This window comes from Dromiciops gliroides, chromosome 6, assembly GCF_019393635.1.
Source record: "Dromiciops gliroides isolate mDroGli1 chromosome 6, mDroGli1.pri, whole genome shotgun sequence".
Lineage (NCBI taxonomy): Eukaryota > Metazoa > Chordata > Mammalia > Microbiotheria > Microbiotheriidae > Dromiciops > Dromiciops gliroides.
The window spans coordinates 9360332-9378986 of record NC_057866.1 but is presented as its reverse complement, the minus strand read 5'-3'; the positions used below and the strand labels follow the sequence as shown (position 1 = coordinate 9378986).

Genomic DNA, 18655 nt, shown 5'->3' with positions numbered 1-18655 from the left:
GGGACGCACGAGCTGCGGCCGGCCGGCGGCGGAGGCGGCGGCGGGTCCTCCGTCGGGCGGGGCGGGGCCGCGCGGCAGGGGGGGCGGGGGGGGGGGCGCGGGCCCCGCATGCGGCGGGGGCGGCGGGGGGCGGGGGGGGCGGCGAGGGGCCGGGCGCGGGGCCGCCCATGAGGGCCCCGGGCCCGGGCCCGCGGACGGCGCCGCCCCCCCCGGGCGGCCATGGGCTCCCAGGTGCTGCAGATCCTGCGCCAGGGCGTGTGGGCCTCGCTCACGGGCGGCTGGTTCTTCGACCCGCACCAGAGCACCTTCTCCAACTGCTTCCACCTGTACACCTGGCTGCTGCTGCTGGCGCTGCCCTTCCTGCTCTACATGGTGAGGGGCCCTGCCGACCCCGGGGGCCGCGGCCCTTCCTGCTGTAGGTGACGGGGGGCACCTGCCTGTACCCCCGGGGGCCGCGGCCCTTCCTGCTGTAGGTGACGGGGGGCACCTGCCCGACCCCGGGGGCCGCGGCCCTTCCTGCTGTAGGTGACGGGGGGGGGGGGCACCTGCCCGACCCCTGGGGGCCGTGGCCCTTCCTGCTGTAGGTGATGGGGGGGCACCTGCCTGTACCCCCGGGGGCCGCGGCCCTTCCTGCTGTAGGTGATGGGGGGGCACCTGCCTGTACCCCCGGGGGCCGCGGCCCTTCCTGCTGTACAAGGTGTGGGGGGAAACTGAGGCGGGAGGGGGGTACTGAGGCGGGGACACCTGCCTATGGGTGGGGAGGGGGGGAACAGAGGTAGCCAGTTCCCAGGTACACCTGCCTGTACATGGCGAAGGGGGGTGGAAACCGGGTGGGGGGCAGGGCTAGGACAGCCTGTTCCCTGGTATACCTGCATATATGTCTAGGTTTATGTGTCTGGGAACTGTTGCCCTTCCTGCTGTACAGAGTGAGGCCCCAGGGAAACTGAGGCATAGAGCAAGAAAGCGAGGCATGGGGGGAGGGAAGACACCTGTACTCATGGTGGCTGCTTCTTTACATGGTGAATGGAAGGGGTCTCAGGCAAGGGGGGAGGAGGAAACTGCTCCCACCTGTACCCCTACCTGATGGTGGTGCTACCTTTCCCGGTCTTCATAGGAGCCTGGGGGAAGACTGAGGCACAGGGGATGGGGAGGGTTGGAGTCTGGGGCGGGGAGAAGTGAAGTGAGGGCAAGGATGTTTGGTAGTGGGGGCCAGGCCGGGGAAGGCCCCCCTTAGCCCCAACCTGTGCCCTCAGGTTCTGCCCCCCAGCATGCTGGTGGCGGCCGTGTACTGCCTCGTGGTGGCTGTCATCTTCACCACTATCAAGACTGTGAACTACCGGCTCCATGCCATGTTCGACCAGGGGGAGATTGTGGAGAAGAGGAACTCGACCCTGGGGGAAGCAGAAGAAGAGCCTGCCCCTGGAGACAGGGATGTGGCCAGGTAGGTCGGGCAAGGCTGGCGGGGCTGAATGTCAGGGGACCGGCTTGGCCTGGTGGGCCTTCACCTTCTCATTCCCAAAACTCAGGGATCCTGGGGTGGAGATGACGGTGTTTCGGAAAGTGAGCTCCACACCTCCCGTGCGCTGCAGTTCCCAGCACTCTGTGTTCGGGTTCAATCAGGTCACGGTGAGCTGGCCTTCGTTGTCCATTCCGGGCCCTTCCACCCTTTGGCTGGGGAGGGTGGAACTCTCTCCTGTTGGGGATTCCCAGGCTCTGTCCCTTGCACATTCCTCCCTGCTCTGGGGACTTCGCCCATGTAGCCTCGGAATTGTTTCCTCACACCCATGTCTTTCTTCTTCAGGAGCTGATTCCCCGAATCGACGACTCTGGGCCTCTGAGAGGTGAGAACTTGTTGCTTCCTCCGTGGTGGCTCAGAGACCCTCCTGGGGCCAGTACAGAGCCCTGGCCCCCTGCCCTCCCTTAAGAGCTCGAGGGATTAGAGCTGATGTGTCCCCATTCCCATTGCAGACATCAAGGAGCTGGTTCGAGAACAAGGCAGCAACAATGTGATTGTGACAGCAGCAGACCGCGAGATGCTGAAGCTGAGCTCTCCGGAGAAGCTTCGTAAGTGGCCCAAGTGGGGGGTGGGGGGGCCTTGCTCCACCATCTGCCTCCTCTGAGGCTTTGGGGTCCTGTCCCCTCCCAAAACAAGTGACAGCTGCTACCTCTCTGGCTTATTTCCCTTCTAGTTGGAGATCTCCCACAGACTCCCCCAGGGCCTCCTCCCCCGGAGCCTTCGCTGCCCAGCACAGACTCCTCAGAACGATCTCCCCTGGCTGGAAACAGGGGGACCCCTTGGAGTGGAGAAAGTGTGGCCGACACTCCCATGAGTCCCCTGCTCAAAGGGAGCCTCAGCCAGGAGTTAAGCAAAAGCTTTCTGAACCTGACTTTGCCCGACCGGCCACTCGTGCGCACCAGCAGCCGAAAGGAGAAGCGTGGCGGGACTGGCTATCAGCCCCTAGACCGACAGGGCTCCGGGGACCCTGTGCCCCAGAAGGCTGGCTCCTCCGACTCTTGTTATAGCGGCACCGATAAGGAGACTTTGAGCAGCTTCAAGAGTGAGAAAACCAACTCTACCCACCTGGACAGTCCCCCCACAGGCCACCCCAGGGAGGGAAGTGACACAGACCCACCCTCTGAAGGCGACCTCCCTCCCTCCCCTGATGCCGGGGTCCCCTCTGACGATACCCTGCGCTCCTTTGACACAGTGATCGGAGCTGGGACGCCCCCGGGGGGCCCTGAGCCCCTCCTGGTTGTCCGGCCCAAGGACCTGGCTCTGCTTCGGCCAGGCAAACGCAGAACCCCGATCCGCCGGCATTCTCCCCCTACCCGAGCTTCCCGACGCCCCTACCCTCCCCCAGGCCGCCCCCTTTTAGAAGGTGGGGGCTTTTTTGAAGATGAGGACACCAGTGAGGGCAGCGAGCTGAGCCCCGCATCCAGCCTTCGCTTCAGCAGCGACAGCTCTTCCTCTACTTCCTGTTACTCTCCTGAGGGGTCCAGAGGGGCTGGGGGTGGGCCCCGGAAACGGCGGGCCCCCAGGGGGGCTGAAGAAGGGGCTACAGTACCCCCCAAACGTCCATATGGAGCTCAGCGCACCCCCAGCACTGCCAGTGCCAAGACACATGCTCGGGTGCTCAGCATGGATGGGGCTGGGGGTGATGGTCTCCGGGCCCCCCTGGCAGGCTCCAAAGCAGAGCTGGAGGCCCAGGCTGGGGGCGAGCCCTCGGTGGCCTTGGCTTCCCTGCCACCATCAGACAGCTTTGCTCTAGGGAGCCGAAGGGGCCCCACTGCCAACCAGCCTGGTTGGCGGGGGGAACTGCAGGAAGAAGGAGCAGTTGGAGGTGGTGAGTGCAGGCTGGGCAAGATGGGGGGGTGGGGTGGGGCGAGGTTTGAGGGTTGGATGTGGTCCATGTCAGAATAAAGCCCATCCGGGGCAGGGTGAGGACCCGAGAGCAGAGGAGTAATACATGGGCGTGTGGGCTTCTTTCGGAGGGGCTGCCGAGGAGGGCACCAAGCGGGACCGGTCAAGCAGCGTGCGGCGGACCCAGGCGATCCGGAGACGCCACAACGCCGGGAGCAACCCCACCCCACCCTCATCTGTCATGGGGTCTCCCCCTAGGTAAGCTGGCCCCCGTCTCCTCCCCACCTCCCAGGGAGGCCCCCCCCCCAAGCTTCCCACGGGGGCTGATGGGTACATCTGGCCTCCAGCCTGCAGGAAACCCAGCGAGGCCGTGCAGCCTCCCACTCTCGAGCCCTGACCCTACCCTCAGCCCTCCACTTTGCCTCATCTCTGCTGCTGCCTCGGTCAGGAGCCAATGTACACGAGGCTTGTACCTTTGATGACACCTCAGAGGGCGCCGTGCACTACTTCTATGATGAGAGTGGTGAGCCCCCATTCCCCAGTCCCTGTTTGGGGCATCAGGCCAGGGGTTGCCCCAATCCCTCTGGCCCTCTCTGCACCCTGCCCCAGGCCTGCTCTCTGGGTCCCCTGGGCCCTCGGTAGGACCTGCTGCTTGTTCCCCCTGTTTGACTGAAGAAGGAATGGGTACAGAGACATTGAACGGCTCCCTCCTGGTCAGGAACCTAGGAAGTTAGCACACCAGACTCTCTGAGAGCCCTCTCAGCCTAGAGGCCTGTTTTCTGTTCTGACCCAGCCTTAGGGGTACAAGTCTTGGGCCTTCCCTCAGATTCTCCTGCTCGGGGGGCTTGGGGCTAAGGCCCCATCTTTGATGCTCTATGCTTCCCGCCCCTAGGGGTGCGACGGTCCTACACCTTTGGTCTGGCCGGGGGTGGCTACGAGAACCCTGTGGGACAGCAAGTGAGCGGGGAGCAAGGGACCAATGGGGCCTGGTGAGTGTTTCTACCCTCGTCCCTCTTGTTCTGCCCCGTACTTTGGCCGGGCCCAAATCTTCCTCCGGGCTTGTCCTTGAGGGGCCTGGGTAGCTCCCTTCTGCAGCTGGATGCTGGGTCTGCCTGCGGGTTCCCAATCCTTCAATCCCTCTGAGGAAGGGCGTGGGGCCCCAGCACCTTGAGTGCTGCAGGGACGAGGGGCTGAGAATGGGCAGCTGAGGGGAGGAGGGGAGCGGCAGGTGGGGACTCCCTAGAATATTTCTCCCCATCCCTTGCTTCCCCCAGCCTTTGTGTCATGGGCCCCTCCTCCAGGTCCTCTGCCTCTCTGTCCTGTCCCTCCCCACCCTTTTTTCTTTTCCTCTCTTTTCCTCTCTTATCTCTCTCTCTCTGTTCCTCTCTCCCCCTCTCCCTCCAGGGACCGCCACTCTCATTCCTCCAGCTTTCACTCTGCTGAGGTCCCTGAGGCAGCCGGCGGTCTAGCCTTGCTCCAGCCCCGTCCTGTGGTGTTGCAAGGGATGCAGGTCCGGAGGGTGCCCCTGGAAATACCGGAGGTGAGAAGGGATCCCCAGAGAGGCTCAGGGAGTGGGCACAGAGCTTGGCTCCCAGGGCAGGCTGCAGAGAGGTGCCTTTATTTGGGCACACTGGGCCTGCTCCTGAGGAGGCCCCAGCACCTTGGGAGGAGACCTTGGGCCTCACGTCTGTGGCTTGGCCCAGCAGTTTGACCTACTGGACCAGGATTCCCTGCATGAGTCCCAGGAGCAGACCCTCATGGAGGAGGCCCCCCCTCGGCCTCAGCACAGCTACAAGTATTGGCTCCTCCCTGGCCGCTGGACCCCTGTGCGTTACGAGCGGCTGGCCCTGCTGGCCCTGCTGGACCGGTGAGCCGCCCAGCCCCAGGAAGGGCTTGGGCGTGACAGGCGTGAGCCTGGGGGCTCTGAGGACTGGAGCCGTTTGCCTCCTCGCCTCCGTGTCTTCAGCCCATTGTGGGGACGGGGGGGGGGGTGACTAGACCATCTCTGATCTCTGAGGGTCCCATCTCATGAGTGGTTAGCAGGCATCGACCTGTGGGAGGCGTGCCCACACCTGGCCCCCAGAGTACCTGATAGGTGCCCAAGCTTCTCATCCAGGGCCTGCCAGCCTCTGCCCAACACTGCACCCGGGGCCTGGTGTCACCCCATTGAACAAGCCTTTATGGCCAGCACAGTGCCCGACCTGGGGTCCATTTGATAAATGCTCCGTGATGGTGCGAGGATGGGGTGGTTTGCTCCACGGCACAAGGCTGTGCCCCTGCCAGCAGGTCAGGGGGGCCCCTTGACACAGCAACTCCCACAGGACTCGTGGGGTGCTGGAGAACATCTTTGTGGTCTGGCTGGGCAGTCTGGTGGCCTTCCTGGGCTACCTGCTCCTCCTCAAGGGCTTCTTCAGGGACATCTGGGTCTTCCAGTTCTGCCTGGTCATTGCTTCCTGTCAGTACTCACTGCTCAAGGTTAGACCCCTGCAGGCCCCCATCCTATCCCTGCCCCTCTCTCCCCCGCAACGCTGCTGCCTGCCCCAATCCTACCCCTGCCCCCCCACCTTGTGCTGCTGCTAGCCCCGCACTCTCTGACCCTCCTCCCCTCCTCCTTCGCCCTGAGCTCACGGCCGTCCTCAAGCTGTGTGGCCCAGGGCTCCTGGATCGGCTTGATCCTTTGGAAATCACGGTCCCCGTTTCTTGCAGAGCGTCCAGCCTGATGCTGCTTCTCCCATGCACGTGAGTACTTTCCCCGGTGGCTAGCTCTGCAAGTAGGTTCACCTCCGCGTAGGGCAGGGGCCTGAGGCTGGTGCCGCTGGGGGCTGGGGGGGTGGTACCCCCGGGCCTGGGCCAGTGGAGGGGGCTGTGTCTGACGGTGCTCCCAAGGCTGAGGGTCCGAGTTCCAGGAGGTGCCCGTCTGGCTTCTTCTCCAGGGCCACAATTGGGTGATTGCCTACAGCCGGCCCGTCTACTTCTGCTGCTCCTGTCTCCTTATCTGGCTTCTGGATGCCCTGGGCTCAGCCCTGCCCTTCCCCCCTGTCTCTCTCTACGGCCTCACTCTCTTCTCCGCGCCATTCTTCTTCTGTGCCCGAGATGTTGCCACTGGTGAGCGCCCTGGGGGGCAGGGAGAGGGCGGGGCTTCTCCAGGCGTCGGGGCAGAAGCCGATGGCTCCTTCCTGATGTCCCTGCAGTTTTTACCTTGTGCTTCCCCGTCGTCTTCCTCCTGGGTCTCCTGCCCCAGGTCAACACTTGCCTCATGTACCTGCTGGAGCAGATCGACATGCACGGCTTTGGGGGCACAGGTAGGTGGAGGCGCCCTGGGCCAGGGCCTGCGGGGTGGGGGGGGGATGCCGGAGAAGAGCCGGCCCAGACCTGACTGCCCCCCCTCCCTCTTAGCCACCACCAGCCCCCTCACGGCCTTGCACAGTCTCCTGCGGAGCCTCTTGGCGGCTGCACTGCTCTACGGCTTCTGTCTGGGTGCCATTAAGGTAGGGCCAAGGCTGGGAAGGGGGCTGCCAGGCCTCAGGGCAGCAGTGGAGGATTGTGGGAGGCCAGGGAAGGGCTCCAGTCTCTCTCTTCTGTCCCCCCTGCAGGCGCCCTGGCCAGACCAGCACGTGCCTGTGCTCTTCTCGGTCTTCTGCGGCCTGCTGATGGCGATATCCTACCACCTCAGCCGCCAGAGCAGTGACCCCACCGTTCTCTGGTCTGTGTAGGCCCTCCCCCCCATGAAAATGCCAGAGCCCCTTGCCCCCTTTGTCCCCAAGTCAAAGGCCGTGGATTCACTCACCCCTTTCAATCTCTACTAGGTCTCTGATACGCACCAAGCTTTTCCCTGACCTGGAGGAGCGGAACCTAGAGACCCCTCGTGCAGAAGCCCCGGACCCACTGCCCGGCAAACTGAGGCAGTCTGTGGTGAGACCCTGAGGCGCTGTGGCCGTTGGTGTCAGGGTACCAGCCAGAGGGGCTTCTGAGAGCTAGTTTGTGGGCAGCTGGGGAGCATGGCAGGGTCTGGGGGGGCAGGAGAGGGCAGGAGGATGGGCGAGTGCAAGTGGAGGGTGAGGCCGGTCAGGAGCCAGGATAGTCTGAGGGGAGAGTGGCAGAGGGGGTGGGCAGGCTCCACTGAGTAGCATCCCTGCCCCTCTTACTGCCCCCCCTATCCCCAGCGGGAAATCTTGCACTCAGACCTTGTGATGTGCCCGGTGATCGCCGTCCTCAGCTTTGCCATCAGCGCCAGCACTGTCTTCATCGCCCTCAAGGTGGGTGTGGGCCTGCGGTCTGTCCTGGCCGCTCTGCTCTCTGCGCCTTGGCCTGGAGCTTCTCTGTCTTGCCCCATTACCCCGGTGGGTCCCCCTCCTGAGGGTCTGGCAAGGATCACAGCTGCCTCCCCCCTTCTCTCTGAGTTTGGGGGACAGGACAAGGCCTGGCACGGGGAACTGCCGAGTGGGGAAGCGGCACAGGTCGGCACCTGTCTGCGCTTTAGTCTACAGAGGCTGCTTTGAAGCACCTTGCCCAGGGTCACCCATTGCCAGGATGGGTAAGAGGCAGGGCCTGAACCTAGAATGCACCCGCGGGTCCCGAGCATCTGCTTTTGGCAGCCCTGTGACACCTGAGAAGGAGGGGTCCCCCGGGCGAGGCGGTGGCTCCTGCCTGACGTCCCGTCCTCTCCGCAGTCTGTCCTGGGTTTTGTCCTCTATTCCCTGGCTGGCCTGGTGGGCTTCCTCACCCACTACCTCCTGCCTCAGCTCCGCAAGCAGCTTCCTTGGTTCTGCCTCTCCCAGCCCGTGCTCAAGTCCCAGGAGTACAGCCAGTTTGAAGTGCGCAGTGAGTGACCCCCCCCATGGCCCCCCGGCAGCCGGGCCCAGGGCCTGTCCTCAGAGACCTTCCGTTCTCTTTGGGCGTGCTTGGTGCCAGGTGTTGGACTGAGTGACAAATGAATGGAGGGATCAGCCTCTAGAGGAGGGGGTGCCAAAGCTGACAAAAAACCCCATAATTCCTTTTGGTCTGGGGGCCCAGGGCCCCCAGAATGTCCCAGCAGAGGAAAACTCTGAGAAGAGCAGCTCCTCCCCGCTGCTGGTGCCTTTTGTTTGCACTTTACAGTCAGTGGGGGAAGCGTCCCCCTGTTCCCCTCCTCTCCCTGTGAAAGGGACCCCAGCCCCTTTAACAAAGGAAGGCGCCTTTGCCCGATGCCCTCTCTGTCCTTCCAGATTGCTGGGCACTCAGTTGCCCAGAGGTTTGGCCCCTGTCATGGGGCGCTCACTGTGTCGCCATCTGGGTGTTGCTCCAGCCCTTCTCCAGCCCTCCCTGTTCAGTCTTGGTCTGCTCGCCTTAGGCAGTGGTCTTCTCACCCTCGGGTCCCTTGTCGCTCAGCAATGTGGAGGCTCCCTAAGGGTCTGGCACAGCCCTGGCCCCACGTTCAGTACTTGGGAGTCGTGGAGGGCTTTGGGCCATCTTAGGGACGAAGTTCATTCAGGGGCCGGGGCCCAGGGCTTTTGTTGGCCGCCCATCAGCTGGCTCCCTCCCATGGCCTCTACTCCCATCAGCCCCTGCAGTCACAGGATCTCGCGGCCCCCTTGTCTCTTGGGGCTCGTGATCTGGCGTAGAGGGATAAAGCCGGCTTTGGCTCCCCAGGTGCGGCCCAGCTGATGTGGTTCGAGAAGCTGTACGCGTGGCTCCAGTGTGTGGAGAAGTACCTCATCTACCCGGCCGTGGTGCTCAACGCTCTCACAGGCGACGCCCACACCGTCAGCGGCCGCCCAGACAAGTTCTGCCTCTAGTGAGGGGGGCCCTGGGCTCTTTGGGGGCCCCCACCTTCCCCGTCCTAATCAGGGATGGAGCCTCCCCGGGGCAGGGGTGGGCTATCTGACACGGATGTGGCCCTCTGATCCCTCCTCCCCATCCCGTCCCCAGCTGTCGGGCCCTCCTGATGACTGTGGCCGGACTGAAGCTTCTGCGCTCGGCTTTCTGCTGCCCACCCCAGCAGTACCTGACCTTGGCCTTTACGGTCCTGCTCTTTCATTTCGACTATCCGCGACTCTCCCAGGGCTTCCTGTTGGACTACTTCCTCATGTCCCTGCTCTGCAGCAAGGTGAGGCCACTGCTGGGGTGGAGACGGCACAGGTCCTCCAGATCTGCTCCCCCCCCCATCCTGCCCACCTCACACAGAGAGATCCCAAGGAGATGGTACCTGGGCCAGCTTTGGGGGGCTCCTCAGGGGCTGGGAGGGCAGGCCAGTGGGGAGGGCTAGAAGAAATAGTGGGTGTCAGACCCTGGCCCCTCAGACTTGCCACTTTGATGTAAATCGCGTGGGAGAAATGACTGTGTGGACTGTCCGTGAGGCCCACACTCCTTCCTCTCCCTGCTGCAGGCAGGTCTGTGGCTCTGCCTGATCCCCCACAGCTCGCTGACAGACCAGCTCCCCGCCTGGGGCCTGAGAAAAGGGGCAGCAATCCCTCTCTGTGTTGGGGGCCTCGGCTGCCCTTGGGTCAGACAGACTGATGGTGGCAGAGCTCAGCCTGGTCAGGGTCCGTGTCTTACAGCTTGGAACAAATACCCACAGCTGGTCCAGGGAGCTCGGGCTTGGGAGAACAGGGTGGGGCCTCAGCCCAGCCTGGCTTGTTTGGGGGCCTGGGTGGAGCCATGTTCCTGCTGACCCTGTGTTTCCCCATGCTCCCCCTCTCTAGCTGTGGGACCTGCTGTACAAACTCCGCTTCGTGCTCACCTACATCGCACCTTGGCAGATCACCTGGGGCTCAGCCTTCCACGCCTTCGCCCAGCCCTTTGCTGTGCCTCGTACCCTGTGGGACAGACGACTTGGGGGGGGGGGCTGGCAGTTAGGGGAAGGCTGGGGGAGGGGCCTGCCGCCTTCATGCCAACCTTCCTAGTTAACCTCCTTGACCCCCAGCCACAGACTCTGCCATGCTGTTCGTGCAGGCCTTGCTCTCTGCCCTCTTCTCCACTCCTCTCAACCCCCTGCTGGGCAGTGCCGTCTTTTTGATGTCCTACGCTCGGCCCCTAAAGTTTTGGGAACGAGACTACAAGTGAGTGACAGGGTGGGGGTGGCTGAGCTGTTTGACTAAGCCTTTGTCTCACTGGCTGCTCCCAGGATGATGTGGGGCCAATCGAGAGGGGCTGGAAGGGAGATGGGGGGAGGCTGAGCACAAATGTGGCCCTGAGCTGAGGGGGGAATGGGCCATAGGGGTGGTGCAGCTGGAAGCTATGGAGAGGACTGAGCAGAGGGCTGACACCTGTGCCTGTCCCCCACAGCACTAAGCGAGTAGATCACTCCAACACCCGCCTGGCCACCCAGCTGGATCGGAACCCTGGTGCGTACCTATTCCTAGGTGGCCTGCACTGAGTGCCCATGGGGGGCTTTTGGGGAGAAAGGCGTCCCCTCACCTGTGCCTGTTCCTGGCAACAGGTGCCGATGACAACAATCTCAACTCCATATTCTACGAGCACCTGACACGCTCGCTGCAGCACACACTGTGTGGGGATCTGGCCCTCGGCCGCTGGGGCAACTATAGCCCTGGGGACTGCTTCATCCTGGCCTCTGACTACCTCAATGCCCTGGTGCACCTCATTGAGGTCGGCAACGGGCTCGTCACCTTCCAGCTGCGGGGCCTGGAGTTCCGGGGTAAGTTGGCATGGGCAGAGGTAGAGGAGGAGAACAGGTTGTGTGAGTGAGGACTGCCTCCTGGGGGGTGGGGGTGGGGGGCGACGGGTGCCCACAGTGAGGCCAGGAAAGCACTGGAGACATTCCCCAGGCTCCCACTAGGGGCAGGCCTGTGCTGGGGGGTAAGGGCAGGCTTCCTCACTGAGGATTCCGCTTAGGGTGAAGTCCTGGGTCCTCCAGAAAAGGGGGGTGGGTAGAGAGCCTTATGGAAGTGTTGTCAAGGTGAGACGGGCTCCTGGATGAGGGGAGGGTGGGGTGGGCCAGCCATGATGGAACCAGACCTGCAGGGTTTAGGGCCAGGTGTGCCCAGGGGAGAGCGGGTGTGTGTGGGGCAGAGGGGAGAGCGGGTCCTCAGCAGAGTCAGCGAGCACTAGTTAAGCACCCGATGCACCAGGCCCTCAGCCAAGCACTGCTGGGTGAGCGGAAGACGTTTCCTGCCCTCGAGGTGCTCCCAGTCTAAGGGGGAGACTGCGTGTGGACAGCAGCCACTTACAGACTGCTCTCGACAGGATCAATTGGCTTTAGCGTGAAGGGGATTAATGGAGAAAGGTCTCCCAGAGAGGGGGCACAGATGCTCTACATAGGATTCTTGTGGTCATTGGAACCTTTGTCCACCTTTGTTTCTGAGAAAGGCTTCGCTGCCGGCCCCCCAGGGCTGGGGGTGTGATTGAGGAGGCTGTGGGTGCTCAGTGGGCAAGGTCCTCTCACTGCAGAACCGTGGTCCTAGAATTGGCGAGGGCTGCAGGGGCACAAAGCCACAGCCAGAGGGGGGTAGAAATGCCCTGGCAGGGGGCCACCCAGCGTGGGTTTGGAGACTGCTGGTGATGGAGAACTTGGCATCTATCAGGGCAGTGTGTTCCACCTTTGGGCAGTTTTTAATCCTCAGGAAGCCAGAGCTGGCAGCTTTGCCTCCAGTGAGGGCGAGCAGAGTGCCTCTGATCTGTCTGCCCCTCGGGCACCCTGCAGATATTTGAGGGCAGTTCCTCTCCCTCCTTCCCCCGAGGTGGGGAACCTGAAGCCAAGAGAAGCTGATTCTGGAGGGCCAGGCTGGAGAGGGGGTTGGCGGGACCCCCAAGTGCTGGATGCCTCCGTCTTCAGCGCCTGCGCCTCTCCTTCCAGGGACCTACTGCCAGCAGCGGGAGGTGGAGGCCATCACGGAGGGAGTAGAAGAGGACGAGGGCTGCTGCTGCTGCGAGCCGGGTCACCTGCCCCGCGTGCTGTCCTTCAACGCTGCCTTTGGGCAGCGCTGGCTGGCCTGGGAAGTGACCGCCAGCAAGTACGTGCTGGAGGGCTACAGCATCAGCGACAACAACGCTGCCTCCATGCTGCAGGTGTTTGACCTGAGGAAGATCCTCATCACCTACTACGTCAAGGTACTGGCCACTGTGGCAGGAGGGGAAGGCTGCTGGCCGTATGGTGACCATGGCAGCTTCCAGCCCGAGCCTCCCCACGGGAAGCAGAGGTGCATGGGGAGAGCCACTTGAAGGATCCATCTCTGGTTCCTATCCCACCTGGGCAGTTGCACAGCTTCTGAGGGCTGTCATTGGCAAAGTGCTTTGATCCTCACAGCACCCCCACCCTCCCCCACCCCGTGTGTTCCGTTATCTGCATCTTACAGATGAGGGGCAGGGGACCAAGTTAGGCTTGCCCTAGTAGCACCAGAACTGGGATTTGATCCCAGGCCGTGCTGCCTCGGGCTTGAGGACTAGAGCCCCTTAAATTCCGCAGGAGAGTCGTCATGCCTCCGCCCACGCCCATGCCCAGCTGTGGGCCAGTCCTGTCTTCTTCCTGTTGCCCTGTCTTTGGTCAGTGACAACACCTGCCAGTGGCTCTTGTTGCCTGAGCTGGATAGGGGGTCATCCCCAGCGAAGGTGGTGGGCGTCAGAGCTCCGGGTGTCATTCAGATTCCTCCTCAGATGCCGGGCCATCGCCCAGGCCATCATCCTTTGCGGTGACTGATGGAGAGGTGTCCATCATCCCCTGACCCCCTGCCCTTTCCCACCTGACCCTGGCACTGCCCACACGGAGCCCGCCATCCAAACCGGGGTTGTCGTCAGTCTGTCGTCCCCCACCCCGGTGCCCGGCCCCACGGCAGCTTCAGAGTCTGCCAGAATTGCTGGCCAGGGTCAGGCTCAGTCACCCTGAGCCGAGAATCAAAGCAGGACACGTTCTGGGCACATCTTTCCCGCTGGCTCGCCCACTGCCACCCCTCCCCTCTAGTCTGTCAACTCTCCCCTCCCACAGCACTGGACAAAGCCCAACCGACAAACAAAATGCAGTTGCCCCGTTGGGGTGCAGGCATCCCTGTCCTCTCCTCTCTGGGAGTCTTGGGCTCCTGTTACTGTCCTCCCCAGTACCCTGTGACCCTCAGCTACAGGGCCCCTCGGGCCCAAGACTCACACATGCAGTTGGGAGGGGCCTCGGAGGCCCCATCTTATATCTGGGGAAGGGGGAATGTGGGGGGGGAAACAAACCCAGAGTCACTCCTATTGTTAGGGACGAGGCAAGATTCAAACTCGGGGCCCCCAGGTACCCCCAGTCCATGGCCTTTTGCACCCCCTCAGCCAGCTCCCCTTCCCCTCACTTCAGCTCGAGCTTAGATAGTTTGCTGTGGTTTAGACAATGTGCCCTCTTTAGTGGGGCCATTGCTCCCTGGGGGCGGAGAAGAGAACTCCAGCTCATTATCGGGATAGCTGATGTGTATATGGCACCTGTGCTGGGCGTGTTCTTTGATGATCCTCAGGGTGAGACGGGGCGGCCCCGGGGTGATGATGCGGCTGCGTATTTTGCAGTGGAGCTGCTGCCTCTGAGGCTTAGCCAGAGGTCCTGGCGTAGGGGTGCCAGGCCGGAGCTGCAGACTGTGTTTTGGGCTCCTGGAGGGCAAGTGTGGCAGGCCCAGCTGGACTCTAGCTGCCCCTCGCATGTTGTTGAAGGATGACATTCGTTCGTATGGAGAAGGGCCGCTCAGTTTTCCATGGGATTTGTCACCCCACCAGGGCCTATCTGTGCCCATCGCCATCCCCCAGGGCTTGCTTACTCCCCAGGGGTTCATCTAACCCCGTGTCCTCCCTCTTTCCTCAGAGCATCATCTATTATGTGAGCCGCTCTCCCAAGCTGGAGACCTGGCTGAGCCACGAGGGCATCGGGGCAGCCCTTCGGCCCGTGCGTGCCCCTGGCTATGCCGACTCAGACCCTACCTTCTCCCTGAGCGTGGATGAGGACTATGACCTGCGGCTGGCTGGCCTCTCGCTGCCGGCCTTCTGTGCCGTCCATCTTGACTGGATCCAGTACTGTGCTGCCAGACGGGGTCAGGTGAGCTGAGGCCAGGGGCTGGGATCTGGGGTCAGGGAGCAGCTCCCGGATCACCAGGGAACTAGATCTGGCTCACACACATTAGGCACCTGTCATGTGTGGTGGTTCTGGATCACCAGGGAACTAGGTCTGGCTCACACACATTGGGCACCTGTCATATGTGGTGGTTCCCACCTTGAGGACTTTGGAGCCCTTGGGGAAGAGACCTGCTGCCTAATGGGGCACGTTCCGGGGTTTGTCCTTTTCTGCCCCACCCCCAAGGCCTGGCTCTGAGCCAGGCTCTTGGGGGGGGGGTTGTGTCTCAGCCCATGGAGCATGACTGGAATTCACCTCTCGTCACCCTGTGCTTTGGGCTGTGTGTGCTGGGCCGCCGGGCTTTGGGGACAGCATCCCACAGCATGGCAGCCAGGTGAGTTTGGTCCTGGGGAGCCCACCCCACCCCTCAGCCTCTGCCCCTAGACCGCCCTGCAGCCCCCCTCCTTCCTGGCCCCCTGCCTCCCCATCCCTCCCCTCCGCAACCCTGCCACGCATCTCCCTCCCGCAGCCTAGAGCCCTTTCTCTATGGCCTACACGCCCTGTTCAAGGGGGACTTCCGCATCACCTCCCCACGGGACGAGTGGGTCTTTGCCGACATGGACCTTCTGCACCGCGTGGTTGCCCCAGGGGTCCGAATGGCCCTCAAGCTCCACCAGGTTGGTGGCTTGGTGCTGGGGGGGTGGAAGGCGGGCAGCCCGGGAAGGCAAAGGCCCGATGCCCACTTGCTCCCCCCAGGACCACTTCACGTCCCCGGACGAGTACGAGGAGCCCGCCGTGCTTTATGACGCCATCGCGGCCAACGAAGAACGCCTAGTGATCTCCCACGAGGGCGACCCGGCCTGGCGCAGTGCCATCCTCAGCAACACACCGGCACTGCTGGCGCTGCGGCATGTCATGGACGATGCCTCGGACGAGTACAAGATCATCATGCTTAACCGCAGGCACCTCAGCTTCCGCGTCATCAAGGTCTCCTCTAGGGGTTAACCCAGGGCCGGGGGATGGGGGGAGGCAGGTTCAGGCAGGGCCCCCCAAGCTTAAACGACAGAGGAGACGTCGTCAGTCTGTCCGTGAGCATCTCGTAAGCATCCGCTGTGTGCCGAGAGCTGGGGACGGAGGCTCTCGTCCCTGCCTTCCTACAGTTGATCACATGACCAAAGGGTCAGAGGTTGAGGGCTAGCCAGACCTTAGAGGCTGTGGAGTCCAACCTCATCATGTTACACATGGGGAAACTGAGGCCTAGGGTTGTTATGTGACTTGCCCAGGGTCACCCAGCTAAGAAGATGGCATTTGATCTTCCTTATCTCCCTTTGGCATCTGCTTCTCGGGGCCCCCAGGAGGCCAGTGGCTGCAGCAGGGCCCTGTTGGTCCCTTTTCCGATCACCCTTTCAAGACCGCCTAAGCATACGTCATATGTCAAGTGTCAGTGGGCTTCCCTCCTGCCTCTGACCTCTGAGCCTCCCAGAGGGATGACGTGCCCCGAGTGCTTGGCGTTGTGGTTGTGGTGACGTAGTAGCAGACGAGTGTGAGAAGTGGAGGGGGCCGGGCACGGCAGCCTTGATCGGGGAGGGAGGGGCGGCCAGACTGCCCTCGAGTGTGGCCCACCCCTCAGGGCTGAGCAGAGCACCTTCCACCCCTGACCTGCAGGTGAACCGCGAGTGCGTGCGGGGCCTGTGGGCCGGCCAGCAGCAGGAGCTCGTCTTTCTCCGGAACCGCAACCCAGAGCGCGGCAGCATCCAGAATGCCAAGCAGGCGCTGCGGAACATGATCAACTCGTCCTGTGATCAGCCCCTGGGCTACCCCATCTATGTGTCTCCTCTCACCACCTCCTTTGCGGGCAGCCACCCACAGCTGCAAGCCCTCTGGGGGGGCCCGGTCAGTCTCCAGGCCATCGCCAACTGGCTCCTGCGCAGCTGGGAGAGGTAAGGGAGGGCCCTGGCCGGGGGGGGGGGGGGGGGCGGGCAACAGACGAGGCGGTGACGTGGGTCGGCCTCCCTGAGCCTGTGTCCTCCACCCAGGCTTCAGAAGGGCTGCGGGGCCGGCTGTAACAGTGGCGGAAACGTGGACGACTCTGACTGTGGGGGTGGCTCATCCTCCATCAGCAATAACCCTCCGGCTCCTCACCCCACCCCTGAGACCCCCGCCGGTAAGGAAGCACTGGGGGGGTGTTCACAGAAAGACCTTGGCTCAGATCTGAGGAAGCCCCTTCCTCACCCCAACTCCCATTTTATAGATGAGGAAATGGGCCCAGAACGATCCCATGGTTTGCCAGAGCAGGGAGCCTGGTGATTGAGGGTTGGGGGGGGACTTGGGAGGAAGGGGGAAGCGGGGAAGGCTTGTCTCTGTTTGATCTCTGTTTGGTCTGTCCCTTCCCCAGCCCGAGAGCAGCCCTTCCCCCTGGGCCTGGGTCTGGGCTGGACACTGCGGCCCTCCCTGAGTGGGGCCGGCGACGGCTTTTCCTCACGACGACGGAGAGAGGGTGGGCCCCCTTCCCTCCAGTGGCCCCCACCCATGGGCGCTCCCCGGCTCCCAGCACCAGCCCCTTCCCCCGTGCCTGCCTCACCTGCCCCCCCGGAAGGTCCCCCGCCACCCCAGGCTGGCACACCTGCCCCCTTCAGCTATGAGGGCCTCAGTGGCAAGTGGAGCTTGGGAGGCAAGAAAGGTCTTGGAGGTTCTGATGGGGAAGCGGCCTCGGGCAGCCCCAAAGGAGGCCCCCTCCGATCTCAGGTAAGGTGCTGTGGGGGGTGGGGGCAGGCAGGGCTGCCCAGGGGCCGGCTCAGAGCCTAGCGTGGTGAAGCCTGGCTGTCCCTCTCTCAGGCGCCCAGCACCTCCCCTTTGGACCTCGGCCTCAGCCTCAGCCCGGATGTCAGCACGGACACTTCCCCGCCTGGCCCTGCTCAGGAGCCTTCTCTATCAGCCAGACCTTCTGAAGCTGGGACCCCTGGGGGTGGGGGCAACTGGGTGGCCCCTCCAGAGGAGCGGGAGAGCCCAGCAGCCCAGCCCTTACTGGACCACCAATACTGACCGGTTGGTCCTGAGCCTGATGGGACAGAGCAACCGAGTGCTCAGGGGACCCAGAGCCCAGCCTGGGTCTCAGCTCGCCAAACCGATGGGCTGGTCCCGTTCAGCACTCCGGAGCCAGGGGGCGGGGCCCTCTTCGCTGGGGGCCAGGACTCGGGACTCAGGGGCCTCGCTCCCCTCGGGCCAGAGCCGGGGCTCGGTCAGGGAGGGAGATGTTAGCCCCCATCCCACCTCCCAGGGCCCTGGAGCTTGGGGCCGAAGCTCGGGAAGAAAGGAGGGGGGGAGGGGTCTTTTTTTTCCTTTTTTTTTTTTTCTGCTTCTGAGACACCAGAATTAATAACACTATTTTTGATTTTGGTTGGAGTTTTCTTTGCTCATTTTGCGGGGTGAGGAAGGAGGATAGAAGGGCTTCGGTGAATGCTCACTGGGCTGCTCTCAGAGCAGAGGCTGGGCAGCCCAGCCCTGGAAGGACTCCTGAGTCCAAGGGCGTTGGGAGGACTCCCGGATCTCAGCCCTGTGGAGGGTCCCTCCAGTGGTGTAGATTGCAGCCTGTCTATAGACCATCAGCCCCTGTTCCTCAGGATCATTTAAAAGATGCTCTGGGAACCCTTGGGTTGTCCAGGCCCCCAGAACGGTGCTGGGCATACAAAGAAAGGCCCCTGCCCTTGGGAGTGCCCAGTCTGAAGTGGGAGGCACAAACACGGTGCAGACTGGATAAATTGTACATCAGTGAGGAGGGAGTGGGGACCTTTCTGGGCACTGGCCGACAGGGCTGGGGGCACACACTTTCCCCAGTACAGGGAAATGGGGGCCCTACTGGCTATCTCCTTGGCTATGGAGCTTCCAGAGCATGAGGGAGGGGGAGCTCCGGACCCTCACTATTGGAAGGAATGCCCATCGGACCCATTGCATGAGAATGGGGAACAGGCCCAGAGAAGTTATGGGGCTTGTCCCTGGGTGCAGGGCTCCAGCCCCAGCCTCCTGATTGGGGACTTCACCCGAAGGAGACCCCCAAGGTCACTTGGTGACCAGGACGTGTCTTTGGGAGATTCAGGGGCTTACAGGTGTTTGGGGCGAGGCTGTGATTCTGGCCACCCTTTGCCCGGAGTCCGGCCTGGGGGTTCTCTCTCTCCCCCACCCCATGCTTCCTCCCTCTAAGCTGCCCCTGGCCATGGCCTTGGCCTTGAGCCTGCTTCCAGCCCGCGCCTGTCCCGCGGGCGGCTCCTCCCTCCCGAGGCCCAGGGCGGGAGATGAGG

General features: G+C 63.0%; 1 protein-coding gene across 2 annotated transcripts; it reads left to right on the top strand.

Moving 5' to 3' along the window:
- The first annotated feature begins 177 nt into the window (after positions 1–177).
- Positions 178–17758, top strand: PCNX3 (pecanex 3). Of its 2 annotated transcripts, none has more exons than XM_043970786.1 (35): positions 178–372; positions 1254–1441; positions 1527–1626; positions 1802–1841; positions 1969–2064; positions 2190–3343; positions 3489–3619; positions 3709–3884; positions 4254–4350; positions 4766–4901; positions 5068–5228; positions 5683–5836; positions 6068–6100; positions 6295–6466; positions 6553–6663; positions 6758–6849; positions 6955–7064; positions 7168–7273; positions 7525–7617; positions 8032–8182; positions 8990–9134; positions 9269–9446; positions 10042–10150; positions 10269–10398; positions 10625–10683; positions 10779–10994; positions 12153–12406; positions 14115–14345; positions 14651–14754; positions 14890–15037; positions 15117–15347; positions 16026–16300; positions 16397–16524; positions 16756–17105; positions 17196–17758. In XM_043970786.1, the coding sequence occupies exons 1-35, from the start codon at positions 220–222 to the stop codon at positions 17400–17402; spliced, it is 6219 nt and encodes a 2072-aa protein (XP_043826721.1). In that variant the 5' UTR covers positions 178–219; the 3' UTR covers positions 17403–17758. The 2 variants fall into 2 exon arrangements, with proteins under 2 accessions (XP_043826721.1, XP_043826722.1); XM_043970787.1 differs by having other exon boundaries at positions 2190–3344; positions 3493–3619.
- The last annotated feature ends 897 nt before the right edge of the window (positions 17759–18655 follow it).